The 20,456-nt window shown below is 47.9% G+C and overlaps 9 protein-coding genes across 9 annotated transcripts; 5 read left to right on the top strand and 4 right to left on the bottom strand.

Moving 5' to 3' along the window:
• Positions 1-169: 169 nt before the first annotated feature.
• Positions 170-1,446, top strand: EURHEDRAFT_318434 (nucleoside-diphosphate-sugar epimerase family protein). The gene is made up of 2 exons (XM_040778327.1): positions 170-666; positions 723-1,446. Exons 1-2 carry the CDS (start codon positions 415-417, stop codon positions 1,368-1,370), a joined length of 900 nt encoding a protein of 299 aa, XP_040640766.1. The 5' UTR covers positions 170-414; the 3' UTR covers positions 1,371-1,446.
• A 75-nt stretch (positions 1,447-1,521) lies between these two features.
• On the bottom strand, positions 1,522-3,561 carry EURHEDRAFT_521579 (flavin monoamine oxidase family protein; the record flags this gene model as incomplete). The annotated part of the gene is made up of 1 exon (XM_040786846.1): positions 1,522-3,561. The coding sequence occupies one exon, from the start codon at positions 3,559-3,561 to the stop codon at positions 1,522-1,524; it is 2,040 nt and encodes a 679-aa protein (XP_040640767.1).
• Positions 3,562-7,351: 3,790 nt separating this feature from the next.
• On the bottom strand, positions 7,352-8,425 carry EURHEDRAFT_410111 (uncharacterized protein). Its single transcript, XM_040781286.1, has one exon. It carries the CDS (start codon positions 8,067-8,069, stop codon positions 7,608-7,610), a length of 462 nt encoding a protein of 153 aa, XP_040640768.1. The 5' UTR covers positions 8,070-8,425; the 3' UTR covers positions 7,352-7,607.
• A 437-nt stretch (positions 8,426-8,862) lies between these two features.
• On the top strand, positions 8,863-9,741 carry EURHEDRAFT_451128 (uncharacterized protein; the record flags this gene model as incomplete). Its single annotated transcript, XM_040783926.1, has 3 exons — positions 8,863-9,077; positions 9,133-9,477; positions 9,543-9,741. 3 exons carry the CDS (start codon positions 8,863-8,865, stop codon positions 9,739-9,741), a joined length of 759 nt encoding a protein of 252 aa, XP_040640769.1.
• A 1,235-nt stretch (positions 9,742-10,976) lies between these two features.
• EURHEDRAFT_318624 (uncharacterized protein) lies at positions 10,977-11,887 on the top strand. The gene has a single exon (XM_040778328.1). The coding sequence runs from the start codon at positions 11,134-11,136 to the stop codon at positions 11,599-11,601; it is 468 nt and encodes a 155-aa protein (XP_040640770.1). The 5' UTR covers positions 10,977-11,133; the 3' UTR covers positions 11,602-11,887.
• Positions 11,679-12,309, bottom strand: EURHEDRAFT_410113 (SBDS family protein). Its single transcript, XM_040781287.1, has 3 exons — positions 12,046-12,309; positions 11,836-11,959; positions 11,679-11,772 (listed from the first exon to the last, which is right to left on the bottom strand). The coding sequence occupies exons 1-3, from the start codon at positions 12,207-12,209 to the stop codon at positions 11,713-11,715; spliced, it is 348 nt and encodes a 115-aa protein (XP_040640771.1). The 5' UTR covers positions 12,210-12,309; the 3' UTR covers positions 11,679-11,712.
• A 339-nt stretch (positions 12,310-12,648) lies between these two features.
• EURHEDRAFT_318834 (putative Rho guanyl nucleotide exchange factor) lies at positions 12,649-15,837 on the bottom strand. Its single transcript, XM_040778329.1, has 7 exons — positions 15,771-15,837; positions 14,866-15,698; positions 14,503-14,808; positions 14,249-14,449; positions 13,980-14,198; positions 13,696-13,921; positions 12,649-13,646 (listed from the first exon to the last, which is right to left on the bottom strand). The coding sequence occupies exons 1-7, from the start codon at positions 15,793-15,795 to the stop codon at positions 12,742-12,744; spliced, it is 2,715 nt and encodes a 904-aa protein (XP_040640772.1). The 5' UTR covers positions 15,796-15,837; the 3' UTR covers positions 12,649-12,741.
• A 228-nt stretch (positions 15,838-16,065) lies between these two features.
• Positions 16,066-16,989, top strand: EURHEDRAFT_375686 (putative 26S proteasome non-ATPase regulatory subunit Nas2; the record flags this gene model as incomplete). Its single annotated transcript, XM_040778769.1, has 4 exons — positions 16,066-16,239; positions 16,300-16,372; positions 16,423-16,772; positions 16,855-16,989. 4 exons carry the CDS (start codon positions 16,066-16,068, stop codon positions 16,987-16,989), a joined length of 732 nt encoding a protein of 243 aa, XP_040640773.1.
• Positions 16,990-17,205: 216 nt separating this feature from the next.
• Positions 17,206-18,885, top strand: EURHEDRAFT_410118 (Ran family GTP-binding nuclear protein). The gene is made up of 5 exons (XM_040781288.1): positions 17,206-17,631; positions 17,824-17,916; positions 17,999-18,152; positions 18,205-18,410; positions 18,463-18,885. The coding sequence occupies exons 1-5, from the start codon at positions 17,566-17,568 to the stop codon at positions 18,592-18,594; spliced, it is 651 nt and encodes a 216-aa protein (XP_040640774.1). The 5' UTR covers positions 17,206-17,565; the 3' UTR covers positions 18,595-18,885.
• Positions 18,886-20,456: the final 1,571 nt, after the last annotated feature.

The raw sequence follows: 20,456 nt of genomic DNA on the forward strand, positions 1-20,456 counted from the left end.
TTGATTAGCGGCCTTCACAGCATGTAAGAACGTCGGCATTAACTCCTCGCCTTCGGGATTTTGCTAGATAATCTGTCTGTGGAGCTTTGATCAATCCCAGATCAGTGGATTCATTATTATCAATCAAGTGACCTTGAATCCCAGATTTGGCTATTCCAACGCATTTGTCGGCGTGGTGGCGCGGGCTTTATTTCAACCCCGAAGCTCCGAGGATGATATAATGCACACCTCTGATCTCTGCAAATTTTCACTATCATTCGATTTAGGAAATAATATGCTAAAACAAATAGTATTTAAATACCGTCAATGTCACTCACAAACATGGTGTATTGCTACAGAGAAATTCCTTGTCGTTCAACATCGCATTGACGACAATATTAGCGCCTCCGATATATTATATCCATCACGTCCAACATGGCCGCAATACTCATCACAGGCGCAACCGGGAAACAAGGCGGTTCCTTGATCAAGAACTTAGTCTCCCGGAAAGCTCCCTTCGAAATCTTAGCTGTAACCCGAAACACTACCTCCGGCTCAGCCCAACGCCTCGCCAGACTATCATCCAACATCCGGCTTGTCGAGGGAAACCTGGATGACCCAGCCGGAATATTTAAGAACGCGCGTAGTTTAACTAAGGATCCGATATGGGGGGTATTCAGTGTACAGGTAAATCACACCCACTACCCAAAACCTGACGAGCCCGTTGCTGATAAAATCTGCAGGTCGCAATCGGCAACAGCGCATCCGAAGAATATCAAGGCAAAGCCCTAATCGACGAATCGCTCAAACAAAACGTCAAATACTTCATCTATAGCTCCGTCGACCGCGGAACAAACTCCTTCGAAAACTCCACCAAAGTCCCGCATTTTATCAACAAATATAATATCGAGCACCATCTCGTCGACAAGACCAAGAACACGGAAATGCAATGGGCGATCCTCCGCCCCACCGCCTTCTACGAGAATCTCGTCCCCGGCTTCTTTGGCAAGGTCTTCATGACGTCCTATGACATGGCGCTGAAGGGGAAGCCACTCCAGATGGTAGCAACGAGTGACATTGGGTATTTTGCGGCGGATGCGTTTCTCAAACCCGAGGAGTACAAGGGCAAAGCTGTTTCGTTGGCAGGGGATGAGTTGACGTATGAGCAAGCGAAGCAGGTATTTGAGGAGAGGACAGGGCAGTCTGTTCCGCGGACGTTCCGGTTCCTTTGTTCTATGTTTATGGCTTCGATGAAGGACATGGGGTATATGTTCAAGTGGTTTCATGATGAGGGATATAAGGCCAATATTTCGGAGCTTAAAAAGGTGAATCCGGAGTTGAAAGATTTCGGGATGTGGTTGAAGACGGAGAGTGAGTTTGAGGCACGGTAACTTGCCCAGTGGTATGAAGATATCCAGGCTTTTCATATATACCTAGCGTTAATCATATTTAATCCACACATCTTATGTACTCGATCTATTACTATATACAAGATCAGAACCAAAATTTACATCCAAATCAACCCCAGACCCAAGTATAAAGTTACAGCTTAATCCACCTCCCCATCCACTCCTCCACAATCCCCTTCGCCTCATCCACCAACCCCAGATCCAACAACAACTGCACCGTCCCACGCACCGCCGAATCTAATGCCGAGAAAATCCAAGCATGCGTATAACTTGTATGCTCTCCGATGAAGATGCTTTTATACTCCGTTTGATAATAAGCAGGCAAATACAAATCCTGCTGCCCGACAAGCGGCGAAGCCCATGCCCCCGCCTGGTGCCGGTCAACCTCCCAACACTGTCTGTCATAAATACCAGTGAATTGCTCCGCGGCAATTTCACCATGTACTTCGATCATTGTGCGCTGGATTAGTGCGACGTGTTCTTCGTCTGATAGGGCGGCTGTGGAGCGCGCTTCTATGCCGGAGATGTAGGAGGCCAGGATTACGCCGGGGCCCGTGTTATTCATTTTATAAGAGGGGTAGCAGACGTTTCCGACGCCGGCGACATCGACGGTGCCGCAGCCACCGTAGATGGGTTCGGGGAGGTGTTCCCAAAAACGGGTTTCGTACATGAGTGCCATTTTGCATGATTGACCGTAGTTTAGGGTCGAGATTGCGCGGCTCAGCAATGATGAATATTGAGGTAGGGACCAGAGACGGACTTTGCTGAATGGTGCGGCGACAACTGCGTAGTCGTATTCCTTTGTAATAGGAGTCATGGACAGGGGATCTTCGCGCCATGCAACGGCGATTTTTCCGGATGTCTCGTTGTAGACGAGGCCGTCAATCGTGCGGTTTAAGGTCAGTCTATCGGAGACGAGGGGGTAGAATGCGCGCGGGAGGGACTCGAGACCCTTGTCGATTGTGCGCCATTCTGTTGCTGCGAAATAGACGTCTTCGTATAGCCACATCGGTGTGTCTGTCGTGCCGGCTACATAGTCGGAAATATTTGCGTCGTAGCCCAGTGCATACCGCAGGTACCCAGCCTCAGACCAGTGAAACAAGCCGTTGTCAACGGCGTGTTTGTGCATCTTGTACATGTTCGATGCAAAGTTACGGATCGTGCTTCGGTTATTCATGCCCGTGTAGTTGTCAACTGCGGCCTCTGCATTTTTAGCTGCTGTCGCATTCGATGACGCTGCCGTATACACAAGAGAAGAGTTGGCAGCGACATCCGCCGCGCTCGGAATCCGGCCATCAGGCAAACGAACACCACCGCTATCGGCAGGGACATTCGGGCTGCTCTGAATCCAGGGAATGAAGTTCACCTGTAAATCCGTCTTGTTCGCCTTGGCATTCATCTTGTTCAACACCCCAGCGAGCTGGAAGACCATCCGATGATCCATAATCTGCAGTGTCTCATTCGTATCCGCGTATGTGATACTCACAGGGAACCGCATTGGACCCATTTCCTGATATGTGTAATCCTCTGGTGATGAGTTGTTGAGATACTTCGTACGAATGCGACCACCGATCCGTTCCGAGGACTCTATAATGTGCCAATCATGTATGCCAACAGACTCGAGAAGGTGGCTTGTCATAAGACCGGACATACCGCCACCAATAATAGCAACGGATGTATTCTTCGCTTTGGAAACGACAGCGGCATCTTGTTGTTTGGATTTCATGTATGCCACGCCGTCGAACCAGGGCCCTTCCATATTAGCTAGATCTGCGAGGCTCTCGCGCTTGTTTATCGGTAACGACACGCTGATAGGCAACGAGCGGCCTACCAGAAAAGACTCCGAGAATGCATGTAAACATTGTAAATGTGGTGTGTCAGAGGGCGTGATCCAAACAAGTCGTTCCAGGTGCGCATCGCGCTTGATGAATACGTTTCCGACGTCGTGGTGCCCTTGGCCGGCTTGCTCAATGTCGCAGTCACCATATACAAGGCGCAGATGTCCTTCGAAGGCTTTATCGACGACATCCACGTGGATATTGTGTAATGAGTCTGGTGTTATATCGATGGGGTTGGAGAAGCGGAGGACTTCGACGTCGTGTGGCACAACAGCGGCGAGGGTAAGGCTGGTGAGCCCTAGGCCCAACAGGGCACGATGCAGATGGCTTTTCATGTTGGGCTCGAGAGCAGAAATTGAATTGATGGTCAGAATATCCAGCATTTCAGGTGTCAGACGGCCATTATATATCCATCTCAGCGCATCCTATATCTTCCACCCCCGTTATCGGCCTCTCTTCGGACAAAAAGAATCCCTAATCATACATAATCATAGCACTGCGCCTTGAATAACGCGTACGCCGTTCTATCGGCGCATTCGGAGCCCAAATGTAGTTCCTATCCATCTCGGAATCCCCGTACAGGCAGCGAAACCCGTCTTACTATACGGAAACGACGAATGCGGAGAACGATACGATTCGTTCGTATTCGCAAATTGTGGGGAACATCAGCAATGCGATTCGTTATATTCTCCGAATGCCCGGCCTCGTATCTATAGCTTACTATATTCTTTGTTCGTATCAGATAAGACAAGTGAAAGGGAACGATCGGGTATCTCTGCCAAGAGATGTAAATTAGGGCTCTTATCGCTCGGGCGGGGAGATTGAGGGGGCTACTGGGGTAGATATGTGGTTTATTCCATGAAAGATATGCTAGTCTGAATACAGCTAGAAGAAAGAAAGAAAGAAAGAAAGAAAGAAAGAAAGAAAGAAAGAAAGAAAGAAAGACAGACAGACAGAAAGAAAGAAAGAGAGAAAGAAAGAGAGAAATACGATATATCAACCATCATTGACCAGCAACCACACGTGGCCGCCGGCGTAAAGGAATCAATTTCTCATGGTAGAGGGTAATCAGATGCTTAGCCATCGCGATATCATTGTAACACACACCAGACACCGCAGGTACTGGAAGATTTGTGCAGTTTCCGCAACACTATACGCCTCCCCCGGAAATTCCACGCCGGGATACAAACTCTCACTTAGACCGAGAAACATAAGAATCAACCTGGGAGGTCCCTTCAGTTTGTTACTCTGGCGTGTCTCCTGATCGGTTGTCTTCACAAAGGGGTAGATGACTTCTATACTCTCGGCCAGATTTAGAGCGCAGCAACATCAAGATTCCGAGGTGTGGGACTTCAGAACCAAGAAGACCGGTGGCATCCTCGCATGCACGGCGAGACCCTTTTTTTCAAACAATCTCCGAATATATCATTCTGTCTTTTTTTTCTTTTTTTTTTTTTTTTTTTTTTTTTTTTTTTTTTTTGCCTTTGAGCTCGTCAAATTCCTTATACCAACCGTCCACAGTACCTTGGTCATCCGCATTTCCCCAAGGGTGGGGCGCTGCAACCCCGACTGGACAGTATTCTTAATACGCCCCCTCCTTGACAATCATGCTGAGTTCTTGGATGCAAAATTATGTCGTAGTATGGCGACGTCAATATCTGCGGTGGTTCTGGCATCCATGCCCACGTAGATGCACGTGAATCCGCCGAAAAAGGAGTACGGTACATTGTGCTTTCTTGACAGTAGAGCGTGCAGCGAGGGAGGTCGTCCATGGAGGACTTGGGGTATTGAACTATGTTCAGCCAAAATAAAGGTCAGCTCGCATATCCCTTGTATTTTTCATGATGGATGGAGCAAGCGAAGCTCACGTTGCTGGTACTCCGCAGTCTCTCGGTCAAGCGTCCTCTTCAGCGCTTCCAACTTTTGGCAGCATGAGCTGTTTGGCCATACAGCGGTATACCTGACATTTGGAGTAGAGGTTTTCTGGTCCCAACTCACCCGGAAGTGTATTCTTCCATTTCGTACATCGATGGGACGAATCAGTAGGATCTTAAGGACCAGTATAGACTAGCAGGAGTTTTGGTAGCCGTGAATTGGTCAGCTAAGCCTGAAATGAAGGCTGTCACGAGTAGACAAGTCTGCCTGATCTTACCTGAGGGCCCACATGTGTCACCTTTGCCAAACAAACCAACAACAAAACCAGCTACGCGCTACGACGATGTTAACAGAGCAACGCCATCTCTCATGGATCCCAGAGATCCTCAACGAAATCTTCCAGCACACAGATCTCCCTACGCTCCTAAATTCCCTGTGTGTCTGTCACAGTGGCACAGTATAATGAATGAGGTGAATTGCGTCAAGGAACATTTTTTTCTTAAAGAGCAAGGACGCTATGTCAAGAAACTACAGACCTTCTATGATGCTGCCCACCATCTCGAGTATTCTTTCCTTGACCCTGCTTCACTCCCCAGTCTGTGCATCCGCTGCGATGAATTGAAGTTAAACAATGACGGAACCTACGAGGAAACACCAGAGCCTTGCTTCTTCGACCCAAATGTCATGGTCTATCCGAGGATCTTTGAGAATGAGAGACAACGAGGAGGGCGAGGATGAGGACGATGACAATGACGAGTTCTTCTACAACTTCCACCCTTTCCATTTTGACTTCAGTGGGAGTCGTCACTACAATGAATCTGGCGCAACTCTAGACCGAATAACCGAGGAGGATTCAGCGATCCGGAAGGCATCCTACCTGTGCGACGAAATGCATTGGGAATTCACTCGTTATTCAAAGCTGCATCCTGTTAGTGATAAATTGAAGCTTTCGGGAGTCGCCTCATGGAGACTTTCACGGTAGTATGCTATTATCACTACACTGATTGAAACAATCAACATGGGTACTTGACAGCTAACCAATGTCGCTATAGTACTTTCAAGAGAGATAGTGTGACCTGTATCGTTCTACGTGCCCCTGGAAAACACGAATCCGCATTTCATCTCTATAGTTAAGCATGAAATGGAAGAAAGGGTCAATTTGCTATGTGTCAAAGTCTTGACGGTTGCTGCAATGATTCTTACCAGATGAAGCGGTTTACTTGTTTGTATATTCCGGTAAGCTGGCTATTCATTTACCTCGGGTCCTTCCTTTTATCTAAACATCACTAGGTGGACATCCTAGCAGAGTACTTTTCAAGACATTTACATTCAGATCGACACAGATACATTCCACAGTTTGAATATAAGATTGAGATAGTGATATGTAAGCAACCCATTGCAGGAAAAGTTGAGCTCCGAGGTGTCAACATATCAGAAGTGACTACCATCTGAATCGGAATAATGGGAGCACAAGTAAACCCACCCCAGACAGCACCACCTCATGGTGGGCTGGCTATACAATTGCGATTGAGTATGCACATGCTGTCTCTTTGTTCCAGCATACACTTGAAGCTAGACTTCTGAACGGGTTCAAGCGGTAACGGAATTGATCTTCTCCGCTTTGCAGGGGTAGAGGAGGAAATAGGGTTCCTTCTTCATTTCTATAGAGAAGAAGACAGCTTCAATAATAGAGCCGTTCTGCCGCAGTCCGCCCACCATCTCACTGGTGTTACCGGCTTATATTGGACATTGCAAAAGTCAACACGGCCGTCCATGCCATGGAAGAACAAAATGAATGGTTAGACCGACGTTAATGAGCCAAAAAAAGAATGAGAGAAATATACTAGTGAAAATTAGATTTTGAAATTGGGGGTGGGAAGTGGAGGAGAAAGAAATTAAATGCGCATAGGCGACTAGGCATCATCAGATGTGATCTTCATTATGTCTTCAATGGATACTCTACTAATTCTCTCAAGTGCCATTTTAGATTAACGATGGCTCTCAAAACCTCGATGGCCAGAAGATGACTACAGCAACGCCAACCTTCCCTTCTTCTTCTTCTTCTTCCCCTCCTTCCCCTCATTCGCCAGACAACCTTCTATTTTCTCCAACGAGCCTGTTGAGTTGACTGATAGAAGTGGTATACTTTTATGCGTTTGATGCCATTCTGCGAGGTGGCGTTGTGTCGTCGAGCTGCGGTCCTCCTTTTCTCGTTTCATTCAAATGTGATCAAGTTCTAGTATTTCCAACGGACAGAGGACCCTCCTGAAAACAGGAGCTTTGCATAGGTCACGGAACTGGGATACTCGTGCTTTTATTCTTAGTCCCGAATGCTTCAACATCGAGTGGCCTACTTTTTGTTTAAAAACACATCAAGCATGCATATTCGTTTCTGAACTGTCCAGCCACTTTAGTATTATACATCTTATAAATTGCCAAAGAAATCCTATCCATTTGCCATTTTCCTTTTATCACATAGACTGAACAAACGCAAACAATAAATCAATCACTTCTGATAATCCTTGATGAAATTCGTCCCCGTATTCGGATTACTGTACTCCCGATGCACCCTCGCCGTCCCATCATCAAGCCGATCCACCTCCCTCAACTGATACGTCCCGTCCGGCAACATCCTCTCCCGATGATGCTTCGTCGCATCCTCCGTCCGATAATCATAATGCTCATCGTACGCCCCCGTCACAGGGTCATACGCCGTATGGCCACCACCATCCTGCACAGCGATGTCTGAGTAGTCAGAGGGGTCGTAGCCGCGAATTCCTGAGGCGGTGGCGGTGGCTGGAGTGGAGTAGGGCTTTGGATCTGAGGTCCCGCGAAGGCCGTAGTCGGTTATGGCATCGTCTTCGTAGGTGCCGTAGGTTGTGTCGCCGGTGTAGGCGGTTTGGGCGGAGTTGTCGATGTTGTTGATCGTGCGAAAGGTGGTGGTTGAGTAGTCTGTGGTGTCTGTCATCTTGTTTGTATGAGCTATTTCTGGTATGCGATTCTTGATGCGCTGTCTATTTTGTCTATCTAGATTCCAGTGGTTTTTATAGACATGCGTGGCGTTGTCAATACAGAATGATATGCCACTGACATCAGAATAAAGTACAGAAAATCGCCTTCGATGTCCATATCGGTATCTGATTCGACCTCAGAGCTGCCATTGTTCATTAGACACCGTCCCCGGAAACTAGGCGTCATCCAACCTGCTCAACAAACTTTAGATGATGCGCTGGTGAGTATGCGAATCGGACGCTGTTCGCTTAGAAGACCCAAGTCCGCGGTTCCAACCAAACCACCCACGGCATTTCTGTAGCCTAAATAACCACGAGATAATCACGTTATTCCCAGTAAGGTCTTTCTGCACGACAAAGCTAAACATAGAAACCCTCTTGATTGACACTAATCTGCAAACTATACCGAACTACGGTTCCGGTCTCCGCTCACTGTCACTGCCACATGTAGTTACCTCGGTGGTGCCTTCAAACATCCACTTCTGCCTTCAACACTGCCACTCCTCGTATGCGTATCTATCCTCGTACACTCGTACTGTTTGCTAGTAAAGGCAGCGCTTACTCAGACCCGATCCGCACACGTCATGCCAAGAGATCCCAGCGTCTGCGGGGAAATACCAAACGTCATGCCAGTCATGGTTCCATGTGCTTTTCATTTCCGAGATTGCCGGCTTATATAGACATTCTCCTCGTCGAGGCACAGTAGACATTCATAGACTTACTACCATAATTATAGAGACAGGAGCTAAAATGGCCGAGAATTTCGCTCTCGCAAACCGCGTCCGCCATCTTATCGTACAACCCTCCGACGCCGCGCTCGATCCGCCGGAGAGTTATCTATTTGTGCAGGATGGGCTGATTATCTCGTGCGGTGTGATTTATGCGCTGTGCTATTTGTTTTGTATGATTCGGGCATATAGCGATAGGACGCTGCCGGGGAAGGATTGGGGGAGTATCCAGTTTCTGTACGCTCCCTTTCTATTCTTCATACATCAGATGGCACTGATAGCGAGGTGACAGCGCCGGATGCATGGCCTACGAGTTCTTTTACGCCTTCACAACAACAACAACGCAGAACGAGAAGATCTGCTTCCTAGCATGGTTTGAACTGGATATCGCATTTACGTCGCTCGTCGTGCGCCGTATATACGGCCCCGAACAACGAAAGAAAATCGTCCGGAACATGATCCTCATGTTCACTGCCTGTGTCGCGGGACTGTACGGATTAACGAAATACTACCCTGACGAGCGCGAACAGGTCACCGCATACTGGACGGGTCTTGCACTGCAGCTCCCGATTGGGTATGCTTGTTTGTATTTTTTGTGGAGGGATCAGGATACCGCGGGACATTCTTTGGAGATTTGGTACCCTTCCCTTCCTTCCCAGTACATAACTGGTCAATGAAGAGACTTGCTGATAAGGTACTTAGGTTGACAAAGTACATTGGTTGTTACACGGCGTATGGCGTGTTCTTCTGGCGGTACTGGAATGTTCCGCAGAACTGGGAATATGTGGGGTCGCCGTTGAGCGTGGGGATTATCATTCTTACGTTGATTCCCGAGACGATTTATCCGTTTGTCTATATTAAGATCCATAATGAGAAGGAGAAAAAGGAGAAGGTGCAGTAGTGTGCGGGTTGGAGTTTTGATTGGAGTGTGATTGGCTGGATTGGATATATGCTGGAGCATTGGGTGATGTTGATACCCGGTATGGTATGCTTGGATGGTGTGGGATAGTATTTACGATGGTGTTCTGCTGGATATAGAGGTTTCTGTGTATAGCATTGAGCAAGTCAGACATGGGTGTTTTTTTTTTTTTTTTGGACTATTTGAGACACGACGCCTTTGCACTCAGTGAATCAACCGCATCTTCATTCTATCTGATATTTATTCTAAAATACAAGACCTAGACATCAGTCTCTCGTTCTCATCACCATCATCTTTAGCACTTCGTACCATACTCAATTCATTTCAGAAATCAATAGCACCAGTTCATATCACAGCAGGAAACATCGACCTCTACACATATCCTGCATAATTCCCTTTAGGAGCAAAGAAACGTTCTTCTCAAGTCCAGTCTGCATCTCATGCTACAATGTTCCACAAACCTAAGTTGGATTACCAGCTTATTCAGGGGGAGTCCGCACGACTCAAAACTGGAATCACAGAGCGGAAGATGTCCAAGAACTGGATAACAAAATGGAATCATCTAGAGGACCTAAAAGGAAAGGTCCCAAATTATGCAATTAGTGATAGGATTATCGAAGAGGTAGATGAAGCTTGAAGCAAAAGCCAGGACACAGCCTTGGCTAAATACAACCGACGGGATGGACAGCAATCCAGTACTTGGGAAGTAGCTCATACATGGGATTTGGAATCGCTGCCTGTTTTTGATACGGGGCCAATGCACTCTTCAGGCAACCCGATTCCATTTTTTATTTGCCAGTCACAGAAGATAGATCCTTCAGCTAAAACAGACATTGTTCAGTGATTCCAACACGAGTTCCCATGAGATGTGACCACAGTAAAAACCGTTACGGAATTGATTGAGAGGCTAAGCTTCAACAACAGCACACAAAGCAGTCCCGCTTACTTCGAGCACATGACACGAAAGAGCGTATTAAATAAAAGTAACAAACGCTATCACACTTGGTGCCTCTTCTCCATACAACCGGAAGAACCAATTTCTCTGGCTTTTGCTCATTTGTCTGCGTCTAATCGGCAACAATACGTGGACCCGATACTATCAACTCAAGTACCTAGGTTCAAAATACTAGAGTCGAGCCGGAGTCTCCTTGTATCAACTGACTCGCATTTCTACTTTTAATAAATTGCACCTGCTATGCCTATGGTAGGTCTTTGCATGAGGAAAATGGACAAAGAAGCTAGGGCCAACGATGACGAAAAGCAGGCTCTCGCACGTTGAATAAACCACGCTCACTTCTTGTATCAAATTTATTCAAGACTCCAAATAGAATGAGCAGTTGATAGAGGAAGACCAGTAACTAATCGACACCACGGATGGCCTGTTGGTCGCTGTTCCAATCCATGCTCGGTCTCCTATGCCCCAAAATAATAACCGGTGGGGTACCCCGGCAAGCTTACATGTGGAATACAGTCCCTGCTCCGAGTCTGTCTGTCTATATGCCAATGGGAATGAAACGAGTCTCAGGAGGCATTTACGGGGCTAGCATTCCTACACTCATGCTGCCAGTTTCAAGCACTACCCCCCAACACAAATCAGTAGTGCCGAACCCGGCTCCTCCGTCCCCAGCCGGACTGGTGAATTACTTTCAAGCACCTATGAAAAAACACCGGTACAGCCAGACACAAGCGGATATGGGAGAAGGAATCCTACAGCACTCCACAAAAAGGAATCATTGTCTACAGTCCTACTCAATCCAAACTCAAGTAACACCTATTAAATGCAATCCCATTGATTTCAATCCACCATTATCAAGTCATGCAATTATCCGAGTAAACCTATAATACCGCTCATAACCCATAACCAGAGACTCATAATCCCGAAAAAAAAAAAGTGTAGTATATCACGCTCTAGCGATAGACAATCGTCAAACACGTAAAGTCGAGTCGATTCGTTTACCGACCAATAACAGAAGGACCCTTCCGGATATCCTTATCAGCTTGGTGCGAGGAGTTCTACAACTTGTTAGCATCAACTCATATCCTCGGGATAATAGAAGGGGGTGAAGGAGAACATACAACAGAAGTTTGATACTCCCCTCTCTCAAGGATCTTCACCATAACTTCATCTTCATTCGAAGTCCCGAATTCACTTTCCAAAAGGCCTTTGCTGGCACCGTCGAGCAAACCTTGGGCTCCGTGTCTGTACATCATTCGTTAGCTCTTGTTCCCTTTCATTACTACCCAGACACTGGGAAGTGCTCAGTCCAAATACAAGAGGGAACGTACTTATGAGTAACAAAGACCTTCCACCCATTCAAGACCTGAGCAAGGGGAATGGAGCGGTCATTGCGCCAGTTGTTGAGGGCGGCGATGTCGTCGACGAAAACGACAAAGTCGTCGTTGGCGCCCTTATAGAAGACCTTGGAGTTCGATTCGTTGCCACGAGTCATTGTGGTGGTGCGTGGTGGTTAATTGAGGTGTGTTGAGGATAGGAAGAGGTAGAGTAGAGTAGAGTAACGGTTAAGTAGGAGTGTCGCGTGAGGTGATGGAGTATGACGTCACCAACGTATGATGGTCGGAGTGAGCGGAGTGAAGGTGAAGGGTAAAGTAGATATGCTTTGTGAATTAGATGTCTTATAGAGTGAGAATAGAATAGATTGACTGAAGTTGAACTGTGTGAGAGTCGAGGTCTCTAAATAGGGAGCTGTTCACTGCTCGCGGCACCGACGTCATCGGCCGAGCTCTCCCCACCAAAAACAGCCGGATGGAGAGATGACGCCATACAACAGACAACATACTATGATACCGCTAATAGTAACAGTATAGCTATCCACTCTCACATCATAGTCTGCAAGGCGCCCCGTAAACAACTCCACCATATGTGCAATTCCAAGAGAAAGAATGGAATCGAAGTCCTCCGTACAACATACTATACTAAGAATAATCATCGGTATACTACCACAGTTCATTGCATCATGAGCTTCACGCCTCACTCTTACTCAGCCATGAGCCTGTTCGCTTATGTCTCCTGGGCGAAATGGTGTGGAAAAGGGACCCGAACGATTTCCAGGTAGGACTCCCAAGGACGCCGTAAGACTTGGATCCTTGGCTGGCTGTCCGAGTAGCCGATGTGGTTCTTCTCGACATTTTCCCGAGCTTGAGGGTACTCGCTGGTTGATTCGCTTCCGGGGGCGCTTCTAGCAGAACAAATCCTTTTTCATCGTCATATGGGAACAAATCGTGGAGCGGCCGCGCTACAATGCCGTCCGTACCCTTTGACAGGGAGTCAGTACGGTGATGATCCGTTCCGGTTGTCGTGTTCACGATCTTGCTTAGAGACACGGACCGCTTGGTGAATGTCGCATGGACACTCCCTTTCATCTTCTTATGTCGTTTGTCTTGATACCCCAGCACCATTCCAGGAAAAGGGAGCACATCCCGAGTATATTCGTCGGAAATAAACTGCTCCAAACGAATGCGGTCCTGTCGTCTGGTCACCAGTGTCAAAGCTGCCTGCGGTGGCATAACTCTCGGCCTTTCAATTTCTCCTTCAACAGGGTGTACTGCCTCCGAGCTATTGGGATGGTGCGTTCTCTCAATGATCACATGTTGCGAGTTGTTGTTGGTGCGCGATGTCGACAGGGAGTGAACAGACGATTTCCGGCCTATAGCAGCACTCGAGCGCTCAAATGGTTCCACATCGAGCGTCAGCACGGAAAACCTCCTTGGCTCAGGCACTGGCTCGACCTTCTGTGTCGATTTGACGATTTCAGACGCCCATTGCCTTTCCTCCGCTGCCGTGGATGCACTCAAAACAAACTCGTAATGGTCATTCTGGTGGTGGAATACCAGCTTCCACGAGAACAAACATTCGTAGCAACTTAGACCTGCAGTAAAGTCAGTATACCGGCTAGGAACCATTGGAAAGTTGCGTACCTTTGCCATTTCTCAAGCAATCGATTTTCAAATCCCATACATAGAGGCATGCCACAGGCTGGAGCTGACGGGACTCTTCCACATATTTGGCAAGGAGGAGGTAATTATCAAAAAGGATGCATACCATATATGTACCTTTTATGTGGTCTCCAGACTGGTAAGTCACATGTAGAACACCGCACATAACCATTGGGCCTAGCTGCTTGTAGATATCTCGCAAGGCACCCTACATTTGGAACAGCTTTTAGCAACTAGTCACCGCACCGAGTATAAAAGGGACCTACCGATTGGAAAGATCCTAGTTTCTCTTGCAACCCAATCGTTTTTCGTATTCGATCCTCGTAGGCAAGGTTACCGGTGGCGGAATTGACTTTGTCTCCCAGGGCTTTCATGATCTCCAAAGCTTGTCGGATGTCATGGTCGGCAGACGGACAGTCGCTGCTGAGCGTAAAATCCGACAATTGCTTGAGCAAAAGGTGATATTTGCAGACCCGCTGTATTGGCTAGATTTCAGTCAGTATCGTTGCACATATCATTGGATGGCAGGAACAACCTTGATGAGAAGATCGTTCAAGGTCATGGATCTGTTCTCTTTCGGTCTCCGACTCTCCATCGGTGTTACTGATCTCGATAGAGCCTCGATTCCTTGATCGAAAAGTGCCCAGTTCGGTATGGACTCTCTCAAAAACGAAAGATCCTTTTTCAGCAGGTCCTTATTGCTGCAGAATTTCACATAGGCCCCGGCGGATGTTGACTAGAACAGGTATTATGAGCAATGGAAGACATCAAACGAATGACGGTACTCACCAGGGTTTGTATCACACGTGCGACATCGCGAGCTTCAGTAGGATCCGCAGCTATCAGCTTCACGCGAAGGTTGAATTTTTGCTTGAAGTTGCGTGTTCTGAGGGATCGGTTCTGTAGGCTCCTAAAGCCTCGTAGACTCGAGTGCTTAGAAAGCCCGCCAGATATCAGATTGGCAAGCTCAGCATCAGTAGTGGCTGACTTTGGCGGCGAGACGTTCTGAAGCTGGACAAGGAAGTGTTCGTGGATTTCGCGGAGCTTTTGGACATTATGATAGATTGCTGGTCTCGTTTCGAAGAGGGAGAGGACCTAAGCATTAATAGTCAGCTAATACGCATCAGCATTTTTTTCGGATTGAGAACACACGCCAGTCAGGGCCTTCAGTCCTAGGACATAGTCTGACTCCGAGGTGAGTATTTCTTGTATAGCTTGACGTCTCTTGATAGCACGTCTTTGAGCATCGTCGTCGATGGAGGAACTGCGGACTAGCCTCAAGCCTTCGATATCAGTTGACCTCCGCTCAGTCGACCTCCGGAGCTCAGAGCTAGAACTGCGATTGACGGTACTCTGCGTTGTCCTTCTCGATCTGACGGCACTTTGGCTCATGGCGCTCAACGAATTTGTCTTGACTGTTCCCAGTTGTGAAGAGTAGCCTGACAGCTGCTCCCATTGTTGGTCCTGGATAGCATGGTATGGTGACAGAACATGGTCGAAACTATGGTCCCGTGAATCGTTCGCTTGTGAATCGTCGTCCCGTGGCTTGATTGGTGGATCGTTGTGCCAGCCTTCAACGTATTTCTGAGGTCGAGGGGGTTTTTTGCTTCGCAGGTAGTCTATGAACTTCTTGAAAGTGCTAGGAGACCATGTCGTATTCATTGGTTCCGGTTCCTGGACTTCGGGAGCGTCCACCAAATTGGCGTCTGATTCGGTATCCTCGATCACCAAAAGGGGATTTTGTGAATCGCCGTTGTCGTCAAACTCCATCATGGCCCATCTTCTAGTAGGAATATTAAAAAGGTCCGTAAAATTATCACGGATGTAGGAAGTTTGTAGCGCAACGGGAGAGATGACAGGCTGCCCATATGGGGAAACCACGAAGCCACAGGGTGGCATTGCCAGCCCGGTTGGAAGTTGCACCAAAAGCCAGCTGGGAAGGAGCGACCACGCCCGAATGCATATAAAGCCATTGTGAACTGAACCTTTAAAGTATCAATGTGTTACAAATGCATTACAAGTATTATGTATGAGTGGCAAAATATATATGTACTGACCATGTTTTTTACAGCAAAATGTCATACAATAAGGAAAATGTATAAAATAACCAATAACACAGTATAAATAATAGTTACTGAAGGTAAAAAAACATAAAAAATAATAAGCAATATATTTAAGCCACCCAATTCACTCTATATATTATGGATGACATGCCAAGCTAAATCCCCCAGATCTGGTAGACCCACTGATTTCTTTAGCTATCACCATATATTAACCTCTTCTTCGCTCATCACTTCTCCTCCTTTCGTTAAGTCATTTCTATACCCACTGATACCTCTCACTATCCTTACGATGGGTATCTCCATGGAAGAGAATATACACGCTCCTATCGTTTCCTCCGGCGAAACGTCTGGAGGGGCGACTCCTCCGAGAAGCAACATGTTTAAGCTCTCCGTGCCAGACTTGATGCTCAAGAAGGAGTTGATCGAGCACAAAATGTCGACTCTCAGCGGCGTACTCAAGTCGGTGAGTCGTGTCGCTAATTCTCTGGAATTAATTTGAAACGACAATATTGACGTACTTCAGCATGGTGTTAGTATGGATACGCCGTTGATGACCGAGGATGGTTTCCCGCGCAACGATCTCGACGTTCCCCAGAGTATGCTTTTTATTTTCTTTTTGGATTTATCGCATGCTAATGGAACATAGTACGGACCACTCGCGCGCAGATCATCCATCTGCGAAACGACCACAAGGAGGTTATGGCGCATGTCGAGCAGCGCGTCTACGAACACTTCAAGCAGCACGAACAGAATAACTTCACCTCGCCTCCCGCCTACACGACAATAGCGGCTACTGCACCACGCGCCATCCTTCTTGACGATGCTACTCTGACCGCGGGTCCGGCTTTCGCAAAGGTTACCGGTGTCGTGTCAGGAAGCCCGGCAGACCAGGCTGGCTTGGAAGTCGGAGATACCATCAAAAACTTTGCAGGCGTGAACTGGACCAACCACGAGAACCTCAGCAAGATTGCGCAGGTTGTTCAGAAGAACGAGGGAGTAAGTAGCCCCGGTGTCTGCCTTGGGAGGGGGACTGCGGCAATGGTGTGATTCAGAGCAGATCGGCTGATACATGGTATAGTGCGTCATGAACATCAAGGTCTCCCGGAAGGATGAGTCCCGCGAAGGTCAGGCTAAAGATGAGTTGATGCAAATCGTCCCTCGTCCTGGTTGGGGTGGTCGTGGCTTGCTGGGCTGCCACATCGTTCCGATTTGATCGCCTCGCTTATCGTGGCCAATGGTTCTGGACGGAATGTAAAAAAGATAACAGTGAAGAGGCTACTTTGTTATGAGGAATGTGACATGGCTCTGTATTAGCTTTCAGGATAACGATTACTACGGGTTTAGTTTAATGATTGTTCTGCAAGGAATGGCAGGGAGTAAGGATCCGGCGTTCGAGTTTAGGCGTACTGAGACAGCACACGTGAATTCAGTCACCGAGTATTGTTGGCTAGTTACTCATTCTTTCATTGTACTGTGTACTGCGTATGTCGTGTCTGCCTCGCAGTTGTCAATTCCCATCTAGGCTGACATCCGGACTGCACTATCCCGCGGGGCATCGCTGCCTGGGGCTGCAACACGTGATCCTGGCGGTGGGCGACCGAGTCGGGGCAAAAATTCCATCACCAACAAGCGGTCTTTCTCCCTCTGCATTTCTTCCTGGCTTTTTGCTTCAACTCCCCCCTTTCTTCCATTCTCGATCATCGGTCGCGTTGAAAAGTTGACTTTGATCCTTTTCTACAGCCCCTTTTACGACTGTCTTTTTCGTTACTCAAAAGTCACATAATTCATCATGGCTGAAGCGCAGGCCCCACCAACCTTCAAACTCGTCCTCGTCGGTGACGGTGGTACTGGAAAGGCAAGTATTGTTGGATTTTGTTGTTGATTCTCTCAGGATCGATGTGGTGCTTGTGTCTATAGTTGCTGTGGACTCATGCTGCTCTGTCGTGTCTCTTCCTCCTGTTTGCCTCCGTCAACAAAAAATTTGTTTACCCGAGCCGGTAATGCATATCAGTGGGTTTTCAATCACTAACATGTCGAGTCTCTACAGACCACCTTCGTCAAGCGTCACCTGACTGGTGAATTCGAGAAGAAGTACATCGCGACTCTTGGTGTCGAAGTCCACCCTCTTACTTTCACCACCGTATGCCCCGCCATCCCAACCCAAAACCCCGCTCCGACCGTCCCACTCTCTATTCGTTCGTCCCGACTAACAAGCATTGCAGAACCTGGGTACCATTCAGTTCGACGTGTGGGACACTGCTGGTCAGGAGAAATTCGGTGGTCTCAGAGATGGTTACTATATCAATGGCCAGTGCGGTGTGATCATGTTCGATGTGACCTCCCGTATCACCTATAAGAACGTTCCCAACTGGCACCGTAAGTTTTGGATGTGTTCAGTATATTGAACGCCCACCGCTGACTCTTCTAGGTGACCTCGTCCGTGTCTGCGAGGGTATCCCCATTGTCCTGACCGGTAACAAGGTCGACGTTAAGGAACGTAAGGTGAAGGCCAAGACCATCACCTTCCACCGCAAGAAGAACCTGCAGTACTACGATATCTCCGCCAAGTCCAACTACAACTTCGAGAAGCCTTTCCTCTGGCTTGCTCGCAAGCTTGTTGGCAACCCTCAGCTGGTAGGCTCGCCTTTACATATGCGTCATGGAGTGTTATTTAACAGTAATCTAGGAATTCGTTGCCGCCCCCGCTCTTGCTCCTCCCGAGGTCCAGGTCAACCCCGAGCTCCTCGAGCAGTACCGGAAGGAGATGGACGACGCTGCTCAAATGCCCCTCCCCGACGAGGACGACGCCGACCTGTAAGCGGCTGGTCAGCGCGAGTCTTTGGAGGATTTTCTGTGATTCTTTCTCGTGGCTGCGATGCTCCGCAACCTACTAGCTTCGTGATATAAAGCCTCGAATAACGAATGCAACGATAGCGGTCGGTGGATGGGCCCGAGGATGTTTGGCACGATTATGCATTTGATTTTCCTTACAAATAGTAGTTAGACACATTTCAATATTCTTTTGCTTCCGAACGACACGAAAAGCAAGTCTGAGCCAATGGGCTGAAATCTAATCCTAATCTGTCTGATATCTACAAGAAAATCACCTACGTAGAATGCTGAAGTGTTTCAATGCAAAGTGAGACACTTCACCAAAATATTTGACGTAACATTCAGCAACGGGCAAATAAACAACCATAAAAAATGAAATGGGTTCCGTCGGAGGTTCAGGGGAAACCGGAGGAGTCGATCATCCGACTGCACGAGGCCTATATGTAGAAGACCCAATTAAAACGAACGATTGATATACTCTATCTAATGTAGCCTAGAGTACACGGGTGCTTGAGTGCTTGATGAGTGCTTGACTATCTATATGTGGCGAACGCTGGCCATATATCGGAGGTTCGCTAGTCGGACTAACGTTATCCCTTTGATCCGACCTATCAGATCTCATCAAAAAAAACAAATAAAAGTCACTTGATATCACCTGATATACTCGCCTGAGGCATAATGTATACTCATCAGTCTTATAAACCAATTGTATGTATGCTCCTATACGAGCTTGATTTGTGACTTTCCCCTTCCGGATGCCACCGCTTCTATGAGGGTGCTCAGTGGCTTGCTCAGTGAGTATTTTCTATCATAGGTCGGTACTCAGTGAGCACTCAGTGAGCACTCTGGGCCTACTCAGTGCCTACTCTGATTCGGATTCGGATTAACTCATACCCGTCCCAGCCAGTTTTAATCCATGGCTATGCGGGAACTGCCCCTCCGGCTGTAAGCCGCCGGGGTAGTTTTTGATACCTACTTACATCTATGGTGTGTGCTTTTCTTGAGGGCTCGGCTCCTCTCAGATTCATGAGAATCCGGGGCTCCCCGGGCCCTCTTAGGTTGCTATGTACCCAAAGACCTCAGTGCTCTGCCTAACTTGTTTCCTCCTTGTTCACGGCCCCGAATTGCCCAAGGAGCCTGGTTCTCAGCATGAATTTGGCTGCACGGATTGCGAGCTTCGGCGTGTTCAGGATTGTCCTCAGGTTCCCTCCTCCTTCTAGTCCTCCGCCTGGTTTTCCCAGGGACTGCTCTCGAAGATCCTTGAAGATGGGGCATGCCAGGAGTACGTGCCGCACTGTCTGGGTGGCCTTCCCACAGCAGCAGTCTCTGTCTGGTATGTCTGGCACCCCACGCTGGTAGAGGTAGTGTTGGAGCCCTATCTTTCCTGTGCGCATCTGGATGATGACTGCTGAGTGCCCGATGGAGACCCTGATGCATCTTCAGAACTCATTTGGTTGGGGCTGATGTCAGCTCATACACTGCCCATCCATGTGGGTTTGTCTGCCAGTCATGTTCCCACAGCGTATTTATTGCTTCCCGAATTCTGGATTCTAATACTGTTCGGAGAAGCCTCTGCTGAACTGGTCGGGGGGCTCCAATACGGCGCCGTGATGTACGGCTGGATATGCTCCAAATCCTAGAATCTGGACTGTCCTAGCCTCCACATGGCTAGTTCACTGATTCTCTCTAGTGGACTCCACTCCCAGGGGCGCCAGCCAGGGCGGATGTGCCCACTCCCTATGGCTTCACCTCCATGTGCTCTCCTCACCTGATCTCCAGACTGGCTTGTTTCAATATGTGTTAGCGCTTCCAGTGCCCGTTTCTCCAGGAGACATTTCATAGGTATCT

Source organism: Aspergillus ruber, assembly GCF_000600275.1.
Source record: "Aspergillus ruber CBS 135680 unplaced genomic scaffold scaffold00006, whole genome shotgun sequence".
NCBI lineage: Eukaryota > Fungi > Ascomycota > Eurotiomycetes > Eurotiales > Aspergillaceae > Aspergillus > Aspergillus ruber.

Coding starts and splice junctions, on each gene's coding strand:
- EURHEDRAFT_318834 (XM_040778329.1), bottom strand. CDS start 15,795: ATGACATTTTGCTGTAAAAAACATG. Junction 15,699..15,770: donor ATTTTGCTGTAAAAAACATG/GTCAGTACATAT, acceptor GATACTTTAAAG/GTTCAGTTCACAATGGCTTT. Junction 14,450..14,502: donor CACGTGTGATACAAACCCTG/GTGAGTACCGTC, acceptor TACCTGTTCTAG/TCAACATCCGCCGGGGCCTA.
- EURHEDRAFT_410111 (XM_040781286.1), bottom strand. CDS start 8,069: ATGACAGACACCACAGACTACTCAACCACCACCTTTCGCACGATCAAC.
- EURHEDRAFT_410118 (XM_040781288.1), top strand. CDS start 17,566: ATGGCTGAAGCGCAGGCCCCACCAACCTTCAAACTCGTCCTCGTCGGT. Junction 17,632..17,823: donor GTGACGGTGGTACTGGAAAG/GCAAGTATTGTT, acceptor GAGTCTCTACAG/ACCACCTTCGTCAAGCGTCA. Junction 18,153..18,204: donor GAACGTTCCCAACTGGCACC/GTAAGTTTTGGA, acceptor TGACTCTTCTAG/GTGACCTCGTCCGTGTCTGC.
- EURHEDRAFT_318624 (XM_040778328.1), top strand. CDS start 11,134: ATGGCCTGTTGGTCGCTGTTCCAATCCATGCTCGGTCTCCTATGCCCC.
- EURHEDRAFT_318434 (XM_040778327.1), top strand. CDS start 415: ATGGCCGCAATACTCATCACAGGCGCAACCGGGAAACAAGGCGGTTCC. Junction 667..722: donor GGGGGGTATTCAGTGTACAG/GTAAATCACACC, acceptor TAAAATCTGCAG/GTCGCAATCGGCAACAGCGC.
- EURHEDRAFT_410113 (XM_040781287.1), bottom strand. CDS start 12,209: ATGACTCGTGGCAACGAATCGAACTCCAAGGTCTTCTATAAGGGCGCC. Junction 11,960..12,045: donor AAGGTCTTTGTTACTCATAA/GTACGTTCCCTC, acceptor AATGATGTACAG/ACACGGAGCCCAAGGTTTGC. Junction 11,773..11,835: donor GGGAGTATCAAACTTCTGTT/GTATGTTCTCCT, acceptor AACAAGTTGTAG/AACTCCTCGCACCAAGCTGA.